This window comes from Mustela lutreola, chromosome 9 (genome assembly GCF_030435805.1).
Source record: "Mustela lutreola isolate mMusLut2 chromosome 9, mMusLut2.pri, whole genome shotgun sequence".
Classification (NCBI taxonomy): domain Eukaryota; kingdom Metazoa; phylum Chordata; class Mammalia; order Carnivora; family Mustelidae; genus Mustela; species Mustela lutreola.
Window position 1 is genome coordinate 95,182,491 of NC_081298.1, and position 19,274 is coordinate 95,201,764.

Here is a 19,274-nt window from a genome sequence, read left to right on the forward strand (position 1 = left end):
CGCCCTAGCATTTCTTAGTTTGGATTCGGCTCCAGGACAGCGCGGGCTGGTGGGCGGGCCGGGGAGGAAAGCCGACTGGAGATGGGCAACTCTCTGGACTCGCTTTAGCCGTCAGTAGGTGCGGACTCGGCCTGATCTTCCCTGCGGTCGCCTAGCAAGACGATGATTTGCTTCTCACAACCGTGCTTTCCTCCTCCTCACCCCCTCTTTGGGAAGGCGTTCGTCTGGCGCTCAGGTGGTCTTCCGCGACCTCCACTCCGCTCGTCCTCTGCCCAGTTCCACCAGTGCCTGCGCGCTCTCTGTCGGTAGGCGCTGGGGACCCGGCTCAGTGATCCCCTCCCTCGAGGAGGCTGTGGCCAGCGCAGAGCCGGAAAACGGGCACTGGGGCCAGGTGCCGGATGCCCACGTCTGCTTTTCTACCACTTAGCCTACAGCTGTGACCTTGCACAACTTTCATAACCTCTCAGCCTCAGTTCCTCCATCTATAAAATGGGCATGATAATAGTACCAACGCGATAGGATTGGAAGGGTTCATGAAATCTCTCACCAAGTGCATATTTAACGTAAGCCTATCCCATAGCGCTCAATAAATGTTCGTGTTTATTGTATTCCTTGGTCTGGCGTTCGGGGTGAGGGGGGATGGAATGAGGGTTAGCGGGTGACGCAGACCGAACAAGGATTCTACATATTCAAAGAGAAAAGCACAACCCGAATCCGGCGACCCTAGGTAACCAACACGTCTCCCAAAAGCTCCCTCAAAGACCCAGCCTCTGGCCCTTCTAGCCGTGTCGGCTCTGTGGTAACAAGCCATAGAGTGGCGGAAGTGGCCCGTCCCCTTCCTCTCCCGAGCCAACGGCTTGGCGAAGCTTCTGGGGACTTCTCTGGCGCGGGGGATTGTGGGGTTGTTGGGCCGCCCGGACGCGGAGAAGACGGGAGGCGTAGCGGGCCAGTGAATAAGCTTCCAAAATGATGGTGAGTGGCGTTTCGCCTATCTGTCGCCATCCGCTGCCATCCGGCCCGTGGGTGGCACCGCCTGGCCCGGGTCGGTCCCATAGGGCCCTCCGCTACCTACTGACTCTGTCCTTAGGCGGATCCCCTGTCTCCGGCGACCCCGGCCCGCCGCGGCCTGGCTCGGCCCCCGCACGGAACTGGGGCTCTGGGCGAGGCCTTTGTGGGGCTGGAGGGAAGACTTTGGTCTGGCCGGCTGCGGACTACAAGTCCCAGGCTGCTTCGGGGCCGCGAGCCCGCTTAGGGGACCGGGTTTTTGGAGCCCCCTCACAATCATAAGCTGTGTTAGAGTGCGACTTTGAGCGTGCGTGCATACACGGTCGGCGGGTGCCTTGGGAAACGTGGGGGTGTAAAAAACGTGTGCTTCTTAGAACGGGCAGCGTGGGGACCTTATGTTGGGCGGAGCGGAGGGGCTCAACTGTGGTTGCTCGCGGGTCCCCCGGCCCGCCTGCTGCTGCATACGTGGAAACACACTTGGCTTGTACTTTACCACTCACTCGTTCGTTCCTGAAGTAAAAGCATATTTAGTGCCTACTGAATGTCATGTAATGCCAGCTGGTTGTTGGGGCTGCAGCTTCTCAGCCAGGAGAATGGACAGGGCACATGGGGACACAACGGCAGAGGTGGGAAGAGCCGGGCTCGGACTCCGACTCTGTTTGCCCTTCCGGACTTGGCAACAGACCAGGCTTTTCTAGTTGGCCATCTAACGCTGGGTCTCCTTTTCTTGAATTAGGGGTGTCGGTGGATCCCGGAGGCCCCCTGTAGCCCAGCCCACTTCCGCCCCAGCCCTTTGTGCCATCTCAGGGCCCTAGATGCTTACAATGGATCCCAAGCCTGCTGCTGTCTCCTGAGTTGCTTTTGAACAGGGCCAGCTTTTAAGGGGGTGTCTGAGGCAAGACCCTGACGTAGATGCTGCTCCCTGTGGTGCACTTGGCAGTTCACGGGCTCATTTTGGTCAGTCAGAGGAAATCTTCTGTTAAGTGGTGGCCTTCTACAGCCGCTTCCTGTCCTGGTGGAGGTCAGACTGACACCTGTGAGGTGTGTGTTCATTCTGTGACCGGATGCCCTGGGAGTCCAGTTGTACCATGATAGAAGGAACCTAGAATTTATCTGTACTTTTTTCTCCCCTTCATACCTCTAGTACTTCCCTTTTTCAGTCCCTCTCCAGCAATACCTATTCTTGAAGTCGCTCCAGAGCTACACTGGATGCCTAGGTTTTGTAACTAAGCTGGTACCTACTAGGTATGTGACTTTGAGCATGCTATTAAATTTCCTGCCCTCAGTGTATTAAGGGGATTCTTTGAGCTGCTACATACAGAGCATCCAGCATGGAGTAAGCACTCAGCAGATCTTAGCTGTTCTGCTAGGTGGTTGGTTTCTTCCTTCCCTCCCTGTAATCTGTCCTACTGACAAGACTTCCATCAGAGTTTTGTTTGGCAAGACTCCTTTTGGGATGTGAATCTTCTGTCAAAATCCTTGCTGTCATGGAATTAGCCCTCAATATTCTAGAATGCTTCTGTGATCAGAAGATAGGTAAAGGGGTCCCTGGCTGGCTCAGTCCATAGAGCATACAACGCCTAATCTCGGGGTCATGAGTTTAAGCCCCACATTGGGGGTAGAAATTACAAATAAATAAAGTTTTTTAAAAAGAGAGAGGACTGATAACTCAGTCTTGTGACTTGCAGTACACTAGGAAGGAACATGTGTCCTTGCCTTTGTGGTATTGAGTACTACATGCCTTGGCATGTGAACACCTATTGTTGTTTTACAGAACATTAAGCTTTAATAATAAATAAACGTTTTTAAGGAGGATGAAGATGAAGGTCATTAAGCTGAAATTCCAGAGCCTTCCACGATACCCTTGGCAGATTACTGGTTCCGCTCTTGTTTCTTTATTCAGTAAAAATGAGTGAGATTGAAAAGTAACTTAGAAAAGAAGCTGGACTTCCCATAGCAGTGCGTGTCCTCCAGGAGGTAAAAGAAGAGGACCTGTCCAGTTTGACCTGGCTTGGTTCAATCCAGCTCTGCCACCTTTCCCTTCCCTTACGATTCCTCGTTTATCCAGCCTGCCATTTCTGTGGGCCCAGCCTACACAGCATAGGGAACGTGGGGACTATGTGGTCAGCTGCTTCTGAGCCCTCTTTGCTTTGTACTTAAGAATTCTCAGTGGATTTCGTTTCACCACCCTGCCAGTGCTTTTGCAAAAATTAGAAGCCAGTGTCTTTTTTTTTTTTTTTAAGATTTTATTTATTTGAGAGAGAGCACGCACACATGAGGGGGTGAGGGTCAGAAGAAGAAGCAAACTCCCTTTTGAGCAGGGAGCCTGATGCAGGACTCGGTCCTGGGACTCCGGGATCATGACCTGAGCTGAAGGCATTCGCTTAACCACCTGAGCCACCCAGGTGCCCAAGCCAGTGCTATCTTAATTCATGGCGTATATAAAGTTGAATTTTCAGTATCAAAAGCTTTTGCATATTACTTCATACGTGGCCAAATCTAGGCACTCCACAAATTGAGATGATTATAATCCTTACCTTTGGGAAGCTCATACTTTAAGATGGCTGGTGTTATAAAAATTGTGCACAGAGGAAGCAGAAGGAATTACGGGATCCTCTCTTCAGGGTGCCCCTAGTAGCTGCTGTTAAAAAAACATCTTGGAAGAATTGGGGCACTGATGAATTGCTGGCATGGTAAGAAAGTGTTTTGTTTTTTACTATTTAAAAATATCTTCACACACAAACACACACTTTATTAAGTAAGCTCTATAGCCAACACAGGGCTCAAACTTAGGACCTGGAGATCAAGAGACACATGCTCTACCAACTGAGCCAGGGTAGAGACACCTGGATGGCTCAGCCAGTTGGCCATCTGACTCTTGGTTCAGCTCAGGTCATGATCTCAGGGACTTGAGACACTGCCCTGTGTTGGGTTGTGGGCTCAGCACTGAATCTAAATTGTCCCTCTCGCTCTGCTCCCCCTACCCCTGTTTGTGCACTCACTCTCTCCCAAATAAAATTTTTTTTTTTAAAGATTTTATTTATTTATTTGACAGACAGATATCACAAGTAGGCAGAGAGGCAGGCAGAGAGAGAGAGAGAAGGAAGCAGGCTCTCTGCGGAGCAGACAGCCTGATGCGGGGCTCGATCCCAGGACCCTGGGATCATGACCTGAGCCGAAGACAGAGGCTTTAACCCACTGAGCCACCCAGGTGCCCCAAATATTTTTTATTTTTTTAAAGATTTTATTTATTTGACAGAAATCACAAGTAGGCAGAGAAGCAGACAGAGAGAGAGAGGGAAGCAGGCTCCCTGCCGAGCAGAGAGCCCAATGAGGGGCTCCATCCCAGGACCCCGGGATCATGACCCGAGCCAAAGGCAGAGACCTTAACCCATTGAGCCACCCAGGAACCCCTATTTTTTATTTTTTTAAGGATTTTTTTTATTTGTATATTTGATAGAGACAGAAAGACAGTGAGAGAGGGAACACAAACGGGGAGTAGGGGAGGGAGAAGCAGGCTTCCCACTGAGCAGGGAGCCTGATCCGAGGCTCCATCCCAGGACCCTGGGATCATGACCTGAGCAGAAGGCAGATGCCCAACAACTAAGCCACCCAGGCACCCCAAATAAAATCTTTTTTAAAAAATGGGGCACCTGGGTGACTTAGTTAAATGTCTATCTTTGGCTCAGGTCATGATCCCAGAGTCCAGGGTCACAGCCCACCGCACCATCCCTGCTCAGCAGGGAGTCTGCTCCTCCCTCTGCCTGCCCCCCAACCCTGTGCTCTCTCTCTCAAATAAATAAGGTCTTTATTTTTTTTTTTTTAAAGATTTTTTATTTATTTATTTGTCAGAGAGAGAGCGAGCGAGAGCGAGCACAGGCAGACAAAGTGGAAGGCAAAGTCAGAGGGAGAAGCAGGCTCCCTGCGGAGCAAGGAGCCTGATGTGGGACTCGATCCCAGGACGCTGGGATCATGACCTGAGCCGAAGGCAGCTGCTTAACCAACTGAGCCACCCAGGCGTCCCTAAATAAGGTCTTTAAAGGAAAAAAAAATATCAGGGTAGCTCTTATAAATAGGCATACAATTTGGAGGTGGAGGTAAGAAAAAGTCTTCATAAGCATTGTTCAGTTATCCTGTTGGAGAAGTGAAAATTTGTTGAAGGTAACAGGAAAAGTTTGAGATGCAAGTTGGTTTTTGATTTGAAGTTTAACACTATGCAGGGCAAGGATGAACCGAAGAAGCTTGGGGCTGCCATGAGAAATAATTTAGCAGGACTGAGAGAGGGTAGGGCCTTTGAACGGAATAGCTTTTTCCTTACTGAAGGTATAAGAGGCCTGAAAGAATGCTGAGAGTATAAAGAAGCCATTTCTTGCTGTCAGACCTGGGACACTGGTGAAAGGGAAGGAATTTTCTCTCTGGCCCATGCCTGACCTAAGATTTTGGGGGTTATCTGACAGGTAGTCTTTTAAAAAAAGAGAAAGAAAGAAAGTAGTGTATGTGTTTATTAGGAAAACGTTGAAACAAAACAGAAAATCCACAATACAAAGCATCAGAACCCTTTTTAAGAGTGTAGGAACACTCTTACTCATTACAGCTTCTTGCTCATCTTTCCAGCCCCTTTTATGCATTTACATACTATATCTTGCCTCCTACTTTGTTTCTCTTTACATTTTATATAGATAAAATGTAAATTGGAACATGCCATTCCTCTGCAATAAGTTTTTCCAGGGCTTCCTTTTGTAGGAATAAAATCCAAACTCCTTACCATGGTCTGTATTGAGTATGGAGCTGGCTGTTGCCTGCATCTGCAGCCTTACTCCAGTCTTCCTTCTGCCCACTGTCCTCCAGCTGCACTGGCCAGAGGAGTTGGCCTTTGTCAGGAATTGCGCAGTGAATATGGAGTCACCCTCATGGGTCACTGGGCTTTCTGATGCGTGAACCCGTGCCTCCTTATTGTTGGGTCAAGATCTCCCTTGTGCTTTCATTTCCTGTGTCTTTCCTGCTCAGACTAGGGGTGGACAGGGGCAGAGGCTTTCAGACTTCGTATAGCAATCCATGGTAAGAAGTACATTTTAAGTCATAGCTTAGTAATACACATATAGCATAACAAGTTTCGAAACAGCACCCTTACTATATTCTGTTCTACAACACAAAATTAAGTCACAAACGCAGAGAAGACAGAGTCTGGTTATGAGCTCATCTCGGAAGGCACAGGTTTTGATACAAACTGCTTTGCCAAGATGAGGAATTACTGTCTGTGCTAACAGTCACTGAAGCAAAGGTCTCTAAGCAAAGTTTTTAAATGGGGAAGTATCCCTGTCTTCCCAGAGTTTCTAAGGCGGGTATCCAAATTAAGCCCCTGTAGGAATAATGACTGTTCTCGAGGCTAGCCTGCAAAATAGATGAAAATTTCTTTGGGACATTTGACTGGAGACCGGTCACAGGGAAGCTCTATGGAACTGACACTGAGAGATGGAAACATCGTGTACGAATTAGATTTGTTGTCATTTTGTGAGGCTATCTGTTTCTCTGCCTGGCTCCTCCTGTGCACTCCAGCTAAGCATGGTTAGTAAGCTGCCTGCCTGGGCATCTCCAGGACACCACCTGAAGCTGTTGGCGTCTCGTATTTTGCATCAATGCCCCGTCAACTTCTGTAGGATTAAGCTGTAATGCAGATAAGTGGTGGTTTTGCTGGAGGGTGAACACTGAGCTTCTTCCTCCTGTGCTGTGACCTAATTCTTCAACACAGGGGATAGTGTAAGAGTTGAAAAGGCTATGCTTACTCTGCTGAGCACTGGAGAACACAGTATTTGATTTAGACTAAATCATCCTCCTCATACCATTTTCTAGCACACCTGCAGGGTAGCTGTGTTCTTGGCTGTATCTCTGGATATAGGTGCTGGTCAAGGAATCAGCGTGGTGGACAGTGGGAATATAGTTTTTAAAAACCTTCAGAGGGGCGCCTGGGAGGCTCAGTTGGTGAAGTGTCTGACTCTTAATTTCAGCTCAGGTCATGATCTCTGGGTTATGAGATCAAGCCTTGCGGCTGGCTTGGTTCTCAGCAGGGTGTGTGCTGCTCTCCCTCTACACCCCCTCCGTGTGTGTGTGTGTGCGCGTGCGTGTGTGCATGTGCTCTCTCTCTTGGATCTTTAAGAGGCCTCCATATATTTCTGTTATGGGGGAGATGGAAACATTTATCCTTTTGCCCCTCCTTGAATTTCATTGCAATAGATGATTGTTAAAAGCAGTCCGTTGTTCTTTCTTCTCCAGCCCACACCAGTTATCCTGTTGAAAGAGGGGACTGATAGCTCCCAAGGCATCCCCCAGCTTGTAAGTAACATCAGTGCCTGCCAGGTGATTGCAGAGGCTGTACGAACCACCCTGGGCCCTCGCGGCATGGACAAGCTGATTGTAGATGGCCGAGGTGAGTCTGCAGGGTTCCTCAGGCCAGGGCACAAGAGAGGACACTCCTGGGGAGTGTTCAGGGTAGCAGAGATTGGCCTCACAAATGCCACTGCTTTTAAGATCTCTGATGGCTTGCTGTGAAACAGTTCCATTTCGTACTTTGTCCTGAATGCTAATAAATCTTAGGGGAATATAGGAATATATGGGAGAAGTTGGTCTCAGGAACCTGTTGCTTCTTGGGGAGAGGCAGCCTGGAAACATGAAACAGAACCATCTGTGTTGCCTGTGGTCATTCCATTGTATCATGTCACCAGAACAGAATTTCCCCCCATGTTTTAGTGTCCTAGCTGACATGGGAGATAATAGGGTATTAATTAGATAGTCAAGACTATCTAAACAGTTTCTCACTCATTTGAAGTAATATTTTCTACATTCAGTTTGAGGTGTGCAAAGTGCTGTTTGGAGAAAATCAGGAGCTCATGGTCTTCAGAAGCTTGTGGTTTCAGGTGCTTTGTGCACAGAGCTAAGTCTGTAAAAAGATCAGTTCATAGATGCCACGATCTTCTCTTGTCCCATCCCAGTAAAGTGTGTGTGGGCTCCCAAGTCCAACTGGGAAAAGGGTCTTTAAATTTTTACTTTCTGTTTTTCCTTTTAAGGCAAAGCAACAATTTCTAATGATGGGGCCACAATCCTGAAACTCCTTGATGTTGTCCATCCTGCAGCAAAGACTCTAGTGGACATTGCCAAATCCCAAGATGCTGAGGTGGGGAAATCAAGCATATGTGTTTAAGTAAAGGTTGAAATGCATGGCTGCTTGCTCTTTTGCTTTTCTCGCATAAAGTTGTTTTTTGTTTGTTTGTTTTTTTTAATTTTAACTCTGAAATTATGATTTCACAAGTAGTACATACTTGTAAAATAATTAGATGGTATTGATAGTCTTTGAAAATTTATATTCTTTCACTGCATTTAGCTGAGATATTAGAACCAGGGCCATATACTGTCGTGCATATCTGTGACCTTGTAAATAATTTAATCTCTCTACCCCTGAAGCAAATAATATATGTTAATTTTTTAAAAAAGCAAAAAGAAACAGGTGAAAATAATTTTAGTATATTTAGTATATTTAGCTTTAAAAAAATCTCTCGGGGGCGCCTGGGTGGCTCAGTGGGTTGAGGCCTCTACCTTCGGATCAGGTCATGATCCCAGGGTCCTGGGATCCAGCCCCACATCGGGCTCTCTGCTTAGCGGGGAGCCTGCTTCCCTTCCTCTCTCTGCCTGCCTCTCTGCCTGCTTGTGATCTCTGCCTGTCAAATAAATAAATGAAATCTTTAAAAATCTCACATGTTAGTCACCTTATAAGATGGGACTGGAAACTCCAAGGTTTCCAGTTTATCTGCTGTTGTTTTTCCATGCTGGTAAAATACAGATAACATAAAGTTTGCCACTTCAGTCATTTTCAAGTGTATGAAATGACAACATTAACCAGTGTGTCTTAAAGCATTTCTAACTCTGTGGGCACTGGGGTGGCTCAGTTCCCTAAGCTTCTGCCTTTGGCTCAAGTCATGATCCCAGGGTCGTGAGATGGAGCCCCAAGTCAATCTCCTTGCTCAGTAGGGATCCTGCTTCTCCCTCTCCCTCTGCCTGAGGCTCCCCTGGGTTGTGCTCTTTTTCTCGCTACATCTCTCTGTGTGTCTTTCAAATAAATAAATAAAATCTTTACCCAAAAAAAGAAAATTTAACACTAGAATCTTGAATCAACTGTTGAGAGGAAACAGGCTTGCATTTTAGAGTATCACAGATTTGTTCTAAAGTTATATAAAAAGGTTTATTGAGACCCAGTAGACTATAAAACAGTATAACTTGTAAAATTAAAGTGAGAATAATCTGAATTTGACCTGTTACTATCTTCAACAAGGGACTAATAACCTTTCTGGCCAGGAGTTTGGCCACTTAAACCCTTTACCCCAGTACCACTTCTTCCCCCTTGGAGATCCCTCACATTACACAATGGACATAAGTGAGTTGAAAGTGAATTTCTGCCAAATCAGATGTGAACTGGTTTTAGCTTTTATTCTTTTTCTCATTCATTAAAAATAGGGTTTAGATCCCATTGTAGAAAATGACTATGTTAGAATGGTTAGCAGATTGTTATCTGCTTGTTCCAGTGTATAAAATGTAAAGGACTTTTGGCCTTTCCTGGAAGGTTTGTTTCAGTGGGATTCAGCGGAAATGATCTTTTTGGAAACTTCTGTATTCCTTCATACTCCTTAAAAAATGTTTGTGTCCTGTCTCTTGCTGCCATGGTTACCTGGGACACAGAAGCATAAGTGTGACTGGGACTATCTTGTTCATCATGCCTGTGTGTAATATATAAGTTCTTGGTTAATCTGCTTATGTGATTTCACATCCTGAGGAACTTTGATTGTCCAAATCAGCTCTCTTTGGAGAATGGGCCTGGCTGGGGAATTAATTTTGTAGCCCAGAGCCTTTTGATGGGATGAATACCTAACTGCCTTCACCTATGCTTTCAGGAAAAAACATTTTACACCCATTTAAACACTCCTAGTTTAAATGGGTAGGTTGCCTAAAAATGGAGTTTCAGGGTTTATCTCTAAACATGAGAAAATGTGAATTTCCTGTCATCTGCTTCTAGGTCGGTGATGGTACCACCTCTGTGACCCTGCTGGCTGCTGAGTTTCTGAAGCAAGTAAAACCCTATGTGGAGGAAGGTTTGCACCCACAGATCATCATCCGAGCTTTCCGCACTGCCACCCAGTTGGTATGGGAATATTGGCTACCCTGGCCATGTGCTTGGGTACCTTCATGTTTTTCTTAGGATAATACCTTTACTGGGGTATAGAGAGGCTGGTGACAGGGTTCTTTGGACTTTTTCTGACTTCTCCCTACAAATTTCAGATCTGCCATTCAGTAGCTATCTCTTCAAGCTTCAGGTTTCCTGATGGACTCAGTAAGTGAGAGCTGGGGTTTTTTGGTTTGTTTTTTATCAAGTTCCTCATGGCACACATGTTAGGACCCTGCTTTTACTGATCTTTGACCTTCATTCTGTGATCTTGGGCAAGTCAGTCCCTCTAGGCTTTACTTTCTCCCTTTACTATCTCTCTTCCAGGGGCACCTGGGTGCCTTGTCAGTTAAGTGTCCAACTCATGATTTTGGCTCAGGGTCATGGGATGAAGCACTCGGCTCAGGCTCCATGCTCAATGGGGAGTCCGCTTGAGATTCTCTCCCCTACCCCCCAAAGTTACTTACTATCTGTTTCGGGTTGGTAACATTAAAATGAGATCATACATGAGAAGTGCTTTTGAAAAGATACTAAGTTTAACATATAAAGGTATTATATATCTAATAAATTAAAGCACTGGGTGTTTTTCATAAGCCAGAAGGTTTGGCCCAATCCAGAATCCTAGCTTGTTTCCACTCCCTTATTTTAGTGTATTTTTTGCATATTCAGAGTTAAATCCTAGAAATACCTTGGTTTTTCAGAACTAGACCTATGCCTAGACCTATTTGTCACTGGGAGTTTTCTAAACTACAGAGACCTTTGTTTCAGGCAGCTATAGGACTTGGAAGTGTTGTTTCAGCTGCAGAGTGGGAATGTTTAAGAATTGGGAGTAAACAGATTATAGAGTGGCAGGATGGTCTGGGACCCACCTCTCCAGGTTGCCTTTGGCATCAGGGACTCACTCGGCTTCTGTTGTTGGCAGGCAGTTAACAAGATCAAAGAGATCGCTGTGACCGTGAAGAAGGAAGATAAAGTGTAAGTTTTTGGTGGGCTTTGTCAGAACCTTGACTTTCTGTGGCCAAATTGGATGTAGAAGTGTGTTGCCACCCTATATGGGCCCGGGGCCATTTGGCTCTTGCCAGACCCTTGGCTGTATGCCAGCTTACACAGCACAAAAGGGGCTGTATGCTGGAGTTTTAAAGCTGTCCCACGCAAGGTCTCTGGCCGTGGTCACCATCCCTCAGTGGTAATCTGTCCTAAAGATGCAGAAGAGGAAGGTGGTGTGGGCTGAGTTTAGACACCAGAACAGACCCCCTGTCCACACTGCAGTAGACTCAACACTAGAGCCTGATGCAGGTCCCACCCATCCTCGTGTCCCAGGGAGCAGAGGAAGCTGCTGGAGAAGTGTGCCATGACCGCCCTGAGCTCCAAGCTGATTTCCCAGCAGAAAGCCTTCTTTGCCAAGATGGTGGTGGATGCAGTGATGATGCTCGACGATCTGTTGCAGCTTAAGATGATTGGAATCAAGAAGGTGCAAGGTGGTGCCCTGGAGGTAAGCCTGCCACAGCCCCCCGGAAGGCTCCTGCCTTCACATGGACTCTGCAGACGGGTTGGTGCAGGAGGTGAGCACACCGTACAGGTGCTGAGAGAATGTGTGTTGGGCTGGAAGTCAGACTAGAGTTGTGGTCCCCATGATGTCACTACAGCCTATGACTGTACATAGTTTCTGGACCTGTATTTACTTGACAGCAGAAGAGCAGATTGAACTCGATTTTTAGAATCTCTGTGTGATGTGGGAGGGGATAGCCCTAGCTCCATCTGATAAATCATTTAGGACCCTCTGGGCGATTAAATCTGAGAAGTGCTTCTCAGTCCACTCTATTTGAAGGGACACACCTTTTATTCATTTGTTTTGAATAGATTATACATAGTTTTAAATGTATAAAGGGGCCTAAAGATAAAAATAAATGCCCCAGATACAACCATTAAGTGTGTGTGTGTGTGCACAAGTGCTTCCAGCATACTGTGTGTGTCTATAAACATATGTAAATACTGCTTTTCTAAACACAAGGGTTTATTTGTAATACAGTGTTCTGTAATTCCCTTTTGTCCATTTAACAATATATTTTAGAATTTCTTTTTAAAGATTTTATTTATTTATTTGATAGAGCTCACAAGTAGGCAGAGAGAGAGGAAGGGAAGCAGGCTCCCTGCCAAGCAGAGAGCCCAATGTGGGGCTCTATCCCGGGACCCTGGGATCATGACCTGAGCCGAAGTTAGAGGCTTTAACCCACTGACCCACCCAGGTGTCCCTCTGCCTATCCATCTTGATAGAGCTCAGGCATCACCCCTTTAGGATGCTGTGGATTTGAGTGTTGCACATGTGTTCACTGTTAGGCAATAGTATTAGAGATTAGCCCTGACAGAGAACATGGAGGTCTTTGAGCTGAATATATCCTTTTTTATTGAGTGGGAAATAACTTGGTCCCTTAATAAGAGAGATCTGGAGGGTGCCTGGGTGGCTCAGTGGGTTGAGGCCCTGCCTTCAGCTCAGGTCATGATCCCGGGGTCCTGGGATTGAGTCCCACATCGGGCTCTCAGGGAGCCTGTTTCCTCCTCTCTCTGCCTGCCTCTCTGCCTACTTGTGATCTCCCTCTATCAAATAAATAAAATCTAAAAAAAAAAAAAAGAGAGAGAGAAAGATCTGGGATTTGCACCCAAGTCTTTGGATAGTGCTGAAGTCCATCCTAAGGGCAGCATGCTTTCTTACTATTCCCTTCTGTTAAATCCAACCCACAGGAAGCTCAAGTTCTGAGGGACTGAAATGTAGGAAGCCACAGTTGTAGCTAGGGAACTGTACAGGGGTTTTCTGACCCTTCTGGCTTCATCTCCTTGGAAGAGGGTGCACCTAGCTTACCGCACACAGGTCAGAGTGTGTGTGCACACACGCAGGACAGATAGAGGGGGTGTGGGGTGACGTGTCCCGTAGAAAACTGGGAGGGAGTTGAGTTGGGATTGAAGGGGGAGGCATTAGGCAGCCAGTACCTTATTCATAAATGCCTGGTCCCAGGGTGCCTGGGTGGCTCAGTGGGTTGAGGCCCTGCCTTCGGCTCAGGTCATAAATGCCTGGTCCCTTCTCTGGCACTGGAGGTATACATTTGGCATTATCCCTTGGCTCCCACTTTGGAGGTCAGTCTTAGAGGAGTGCCCAAATGGCTTTTACCATGCTTAGTCTCTGTAAGCTGAATGATTGATTTTCTTGATACTGAAGGGACAGCCAAAATACGTTTTGTGTTTTTCCCAGGTTTTATGAAAATGAAAAGGCTTTGTTGTAACAGTGAAATAAAGTCATGGTCGGGGTGCCTGGTGGCTCAGTGAGTTAAGCCTCTGCCTTCGTCCCAGGTCATGATCTCAGGGTCCCGGGATCGAGTCCCACATGAGGCTGTCTGCTTGGCAGGGAGCTTGCTTCCCCACCTCTCTCTGCCTGCCTCTCTGCCTACTTGTGATCTCTCTCTCTCTGTCAAATAAATAAAATCTTGAAAAAAAAAAAAATGAAGACATGGTTCACTCTTTCAGGTTCACAGGAATAGACATATCTTAGCCTAGTACGCCACTAGCTTGATTTCATTTCATGCCAGTACTGAACTGTTGACTGTTTTGTTATTTTTAAACAGGAGTCCCAGCTGGTAGCTGGCGTCGCGTTCAAGAAGACTTTCTCTTATGCTGGGTTTGAAATGCAACCCAAAAAGTACAATAATCCAATGATCGCCCTTTTAAATGTCGAGCTTGAGCTGAAAGCTGAGAAAGATAATGCTGAAATCAGAGTCCACACCGTTGAGGTAGGCCCCACCAGCTGGCAGTGGCCAGGGAATGGCCAGCTTTCTTGGGCCAAAGCCATGGTCTTTGTGGACATCTTGGGCACAGCTTTGTTTCTCAGGCTCCCTATGGACCCCATTCTCCTCCTGGCCCCCTGAATATGTTGATGTCCAAGTACTAGGCCCACTTTTTTTCCCATTCTGCTCCCTAAGTGACCTGACGTGAGGGGATTTGGGTAGGTAAGACCTGCTGAAATAATTCTTTGGCCCCTGAGACGGGGCTAGCGGGGCCTTCCACCTATACACCAAGCCCAGGTTTTTGAGTCCTCTTATTTGAGCAGATGAAGGCCGTTCTGCACCGGGTCCCACACTATATGGACAGGTGTGCTCCCGTGACCGATGATACCAAGGCTGTCTCTGGAGGTAGCAGTGTTCCCAGCTATAAGCAGGTGCTGTTAGGTAACGTGCCCCCAGCACAGAATGGCCTCTTGGGGAGGGGGTCTTGTCACTGGGGACTCCGTGGGTACAGCTTCTCAGAGGAATGTAGATCTGTGAGGCTAAACTATTTCTTAACACCTTGGCATGCCAGCTCTGGAGGAGCTCCCAGTCCTGGGGTTATTTTCTGTTTTGGCGTTTAAAAGTTTTAGGTGGTTCCCAAGTTACCGTATAGGGTCCTTGTTTAGTTGGACTGAGGAGGGGCTCTTCTGGTTACCGTCTTCTGGTTAATTCTCAGATAAATCAGCATATTTTACTTTGGGGGGTATACTTTAGCCTACTATATATGCTGATCTCCCCCCAAAAGCATCCTCATCCTTTTCTGGGTCTCTTAAGGATTATCAGGCAATTGTCGATGCCGAATGGAACATTCTCTATGACAAGTTAGAGAGGATCCATCATTCTGGAGCGAAAGTCGTCTTGTCCAAACTCCCCATTGGGGATGTGGCCACCCAGTACTTTGCTGACAGGGACATGTTCTGTGCTGGCCGAGTACCGGAGGAGGATCTGAAGAGGACAATGATGGTAACCAAATGTTTGAGTGCTGCTTCTTGGCCTTTGTGGCCCTGGCGGAATTTTCATTTACTCCTGGTGTGCTGGAGTGCACTTTCAGGTTGGCACGTGATTCTAGGCCTGTCTTCGCTTTTTTTTGGTCTTGAAGCACTCCAGTCCCCATGTGCACATGCTCGGTATAACCGAAACAAGTCAGGAAATGTGATTTGTGCAGGAACCTAGTAGTAATGTTATGATCAGCTAGAGAAACTTAAGTATTGGTGTTTCCAGCCAGATTTCCTCCTTTTTTTTTTTCGCATTTCACCAAAGATGTGCTAGGTCTAAAGCACCAATCCTAAGTTGTTGGGCCCAGGGCACACTAGTTTGGGGGAGTGGGTTTTGGCTGAAGTAAAGGGTCCCCATCTCCTTTTAACTAGACCTGCTTGCCTGCTATGTGTCTTTGTTCTGTTTTATTTTCTCCTCTTTCGGGGATAAGGCTGAGAGTGGGTTATCCAGGGCAGGAGGCTCTGGGCACTAGTGTAGGGTTTGGCATGGGAATTGGCTTTTCAGGCTGGGTGGCAGGAAGCTGTCTTCTGGCTTCAGGGGAGCCTTAACTGCCAGGTGGTCTTACTTTCCTGTGCTCCTCAGGCCTGTGGAGGCTCCATCCAAACCAGTGTGAATGCTCTGTCATCAGACGTGCTGGGCCGCTGCCAGGTCTTTGAAGAGACCCAGATTGGCGGCGAGAGGTAAGCCATAGGCCTGGGCTGCCTGTTGGCGGAGGTCATGGGACCTGCCTGGTCTGGCCTTCTGCCTTTTTCTGGGATGTGCATGTGCTCCTCTTTTTTGAAGTCTCACCTTTGGGGCATAAAGAACTCAGATATGAAGTATTTCGAGAGGGGAGGAGGTCAAGTTGGGTCTAAAGTCTGATTCCACAATGCCCCAGGGTTACAGCCCCAAATTTTGCTCAGAACATGTCTACAAGAGTGGGATTGGAATACCCTAGTGGGATTTGGAAAACCAAAAGAGCAGCTGCTGAGTGTTGGGGAGGATGTGGTGAGGTCAGACACAGCCCGCTGGCAGCAGAAATTAACATGTATGATTTTGATCCTGGGTATAGGTACAATTTCTTCACTGGCTGCCCCAAGGCCAAGACTTGCACTATCATCCTTCGTGGCGGTGCTGAGCAGTTTATGGAGGAGACAGAGCGGTCCCTGCACGATGCCATCATGATCGTCAGGAGGGCCATCAAGGTACTAGGCTGGGGGTGTCCTGCCCCCCAGGCTGTGTGGACAGCCTGCTCTGCCTCCCCAGCTGATAAGACCCTGGATTTGTGTGGTGGCTTCTTCCATGTATAACCTGTCCTTCCCTGAGTGGTCTATTTTCCCTCAGTTGCTTCACAAGTCATAGAGAAACAGCCTCATTATCTCAGAATAGGTGATACTGTCTTAAAGGCTATGACTTGTGTGCCATCCGTGAAGCTGCTGTTATCAGCCATCCCAGTGATTGTACCGGTGCCCTCAAACTACACAGTGACCCTGAAGATGGTCAGAAACCAGAAGGTTCACCGGATTGCAGTTGGGATGTGCTAGAAAAGAGCCGCATCTAGGTTTCCTGGGGTTTGGGATGTGGGAGGAATAAGGAACCACTCCCTTTCGGTGCTAGAGGACCTGCCGACTGGCTGGTCTAGCTTGGCTGTGGCTGGAGCTTGGACCAGGGGCCTGTTAGCATTGAGAGGTGGGTCTGGTCTCTGCAGAACGATTCAGTGGTGGCTGGCGGCGGGGCCATTGAGATGGAGCTTTCCAAGTACCTGCGGGATTACTCAAGGACCATTCCGGGAAAACAGCAGCTGTTGATCGGGGCATATGCCAAAGCCTTGGAAATTATCCCACGCCAGCTGTGTGACAATGCTGGCTTTGATGCCACAAACATCCTCAACAAGCTGCGGGCTCGGCATGCTCAGGTGGGTCCTTTTCCCTTGGGTCCAGGGATTGGGTGTGTGGGCCTCAATTTAGAGCGTGTGCCATGCCTGCTCAGGCTGTGCTTGCTGGGCCCCAGGGACAGGGCTGGAACCGGACCCTGTACCAGCTCACTGTGTCTCTGAGGGCAGAGAGAGCCGCAGTGCCATCAGAGGAACTAGGGAGACCCTGCTGCCTCCTCCCCAGAAGCACACACTGACCACATATATGGGGCTTCCCAGGGTGGTTGTAAGCAGGCCGGAGCCCCATCGACTAGCAGTCCAGCCACGGCTCTGCTGCTTCTAAGTTGTGATCTCCCAGAGAGCTTATTGGGTTCATTCATTGGGTTCATTCGGTTTATTCGCTGTTTGGCAGATACTTCTTGAGAGGTGTTAAGTGCTGGGCACTGTGACAACAGCACTCAGTGAGTGGCCTTGCTTCTGACTTGCCTGAGGGCTTGAAGCAAACATTCACTTCTCTGCATCTCCATGTCCTCATCTGAAATAGGGACTAATGTAAGCAGTGAGCCAAGTAAGGGGGGGTTGGGGAGTGTTCCTCTTGAGAAATACAGAGTCCTCAGGGTGACCTGAGGATGGGGCATCCCCAAAACACAGCATGTTGCCCAAAAGAGGTCCTAGAGCTCTTGTGTGAGCAGCTTGTTAGGGTTTGAAGGGGGTGGGCGTTAGGGGCACGGGTGGGAAGACATGCACACCCAGCTTCCTGGGGTGATGCCAGGCAGATGCCATCTTCCTTGGGGAGATTTGGGCAAGTTCAGAAAGAATGAGGTTTTCTAACACCCAGAAGCTTTTGGAGGATATGTGGGAAGAAATTTGAGAGCAGTTACCTGTTACCTCCTCTCTTTTCCTGTTCTTTCAGGGGGGCATGTGGTACGGAGTGGACATCAATAACGAGGACATCGCTGACAACTTCGAGGCCTTCGTGTGGGAGCCAGCCATGGTGCGCATCAACGCCCTGACCGCAGCGTCTGAGGCCGCCTGCCTTATCGTGTCGGTAGACGAAACCATCAAAAATCCTCGCTCAACAGTGGATGCTCCCCCAGCGGCAGGCCGGGGCCGGGGCCGGGGTCGCCCGCATTGAGAGGCACCCTGCCCCTCTTGCAGGGGGCTGGCAGGCTGGCTGCAGGGTGTGCTTACTCTGTCTTGGTCAGTTGGTATCACAAGGAAGGGGTAGTCATTGGTCCACTCTGTTCTCACTGGAGGTTATTTAAATAAACTTAAGACTTAGAATTCACTTTACAAATTACCTGGGCACGGGAGTTTTACTTGGAAGTGTCTTGACTCTAGCTCAGGATTTTGCTTTTATATGTATTCACCCACAGAAAAATCATTCTTGTCGGGCTGAATTCTCAGCAGCCTCTGGTTGTTAAGGCAGAGTGTGCCGCAGAGAGCTCCACTTGGGAACCTCCATCTGGAAGTCTCACTTTGTTAGTTTTCTTTATCCCAGAACTGGCTGGGACACTGATGTCATCTTGTTTAGCCCTGGCCTCACCAGGCACCGCTCCCAGGGTTTCTCTGGGTTTGAGTACCTGTGTTACGTTCCTTCATTTGCTCCTTCCACCTCCATACTCTTGGCTCAGTCTTTGGTCTGATTCAAGATCTCATGGTTGAGGGATCTTGGAGGAGTGTTCTAGAGAGGCCACATCCTCTTGAAATTCTGTGGTGATTGTTCAGAAGTCCCTTGAGGAGGTGCCTGAAGGAACACCTACCTGGTCTTCTTGATTCAACCACTAATGGCCTTGGGAGTTCCTTTTGCCTTCATCTGACCGGTGGAGGTTTGGAGTGGCCAGCACAGATAAACTGGAAATCAGCAGTGTCTGACTGCATTTCTCGTTCACACTGTCCTGAGAGCCAGTCTATAGCTAGCTAGCGTCGTTGAAGCTAGAGGTGGGACTCTATCTCCTTGAGCCATGGGAGCCTTAGCTGCCTGACACTGGGAGGTGATCAGGAAGAAAATCTCTTGAGTTTTGCCCACCCTTGGGTAGATGGACTCAAGCAGGATGGGGTGCTGGGCAGGCTGTGGAGTCAGGCATCCCTCCCTACTTGATGGTCTCTGGGCAAACTGACTTTTCTAAGCCCCCACCACGCTGCCTGTATGGGGAACAGAAGATCCGGCTTGGAGTTGTGGGGACACGTGTTCATCTGCTTGTTCGATGCTGGAACCACATGTAATTTAAGCCCAAACCCTTGGTCTTTTTTCTGATTTTAAATATTTCAAGACCTCAGTAATCAAATCAGTGGGGCAACCTCATTTGGCAAAATGGGGGGATCGAGGCCAGAAAACAATGGCCAATTTGGTCTCTCCCCCAGGCCGGAGCCTGATTGGCTAGAGCTTCCTGTAGAGGTGGCC

The 19,274-nt window shown here is 48.1% G+C and overlaps 1 protein-coding gene across 2 annotated transcripts; it reads left to right on the forward strand.

Annotated features, from left to right (window-relative positions):
* The first annotated feature begins 815 nt into the window (after window positions 1-815).
* On the forward strand, window positions 816-18,167 carry CCT7 (chaperonin containing TCP1 subunit 7). Of its 2 annotated transcripts, XM_059188057.1 has the most exons (12): window positions 816-972; window positions 7,276-7,429; window positions 8,067-8,173; window positions 10,064-10,189; window positions 11,133-11,185; window positions 11,531-11,702; window positions 13,825-13,989; window positions 14,797-14,985; window positions 15,601-15,698; window positions 16,070-16,202; window positions 16,706-16,912; window positions 17,784-18,167. In XM_059188057.1, the coding sequence occupies exons 1-12, from the start codon at window positions 967-969 to the stop codon at window positions 18,003-18,005; spliced, it is 1,632 nt and encodes a 543-aa protein (XP_059044040.1). In that variant the 5' UTR covers window positions 816-966; the 3' UTR covers window positions 18,006-18,167. The 2 variants fall into 2 exon arrangements, with proteins under 2 accessions (XP_059044040.1, XP_059044041.1); XM_059188058.1 differs by lacking the exons at window positions 816-972; window positions 7,276-7,429; window positions 8,067-8,173; window positions 11,133-11,185 and having other exon boundaries at window positions 10,128-10,189.
* Window positions 18,168-19,274: the final 1,107 nt, after the last annotated feature.

Excerpts from the sequence above, each read along its gene's own strand:
- CCT7 (XM_059188057.1), top strand. Across the intron at positions 11,703-13,824 it reads TGCAAGGTGGTGCCCTGGAG|GAGTCCCAGCTGGTAGCTGG; the intron begins GTAAGCCTGCCA and ends ATTTTTAAACAG. Across the intron at positions 15,699-16,069 it reads ACCCAGATTGGCGGCGAGAG|GTACAATTTCTTCACTGGCT; the intron begins GTAAGCCATAGG and ends TCCTGGGTATAG.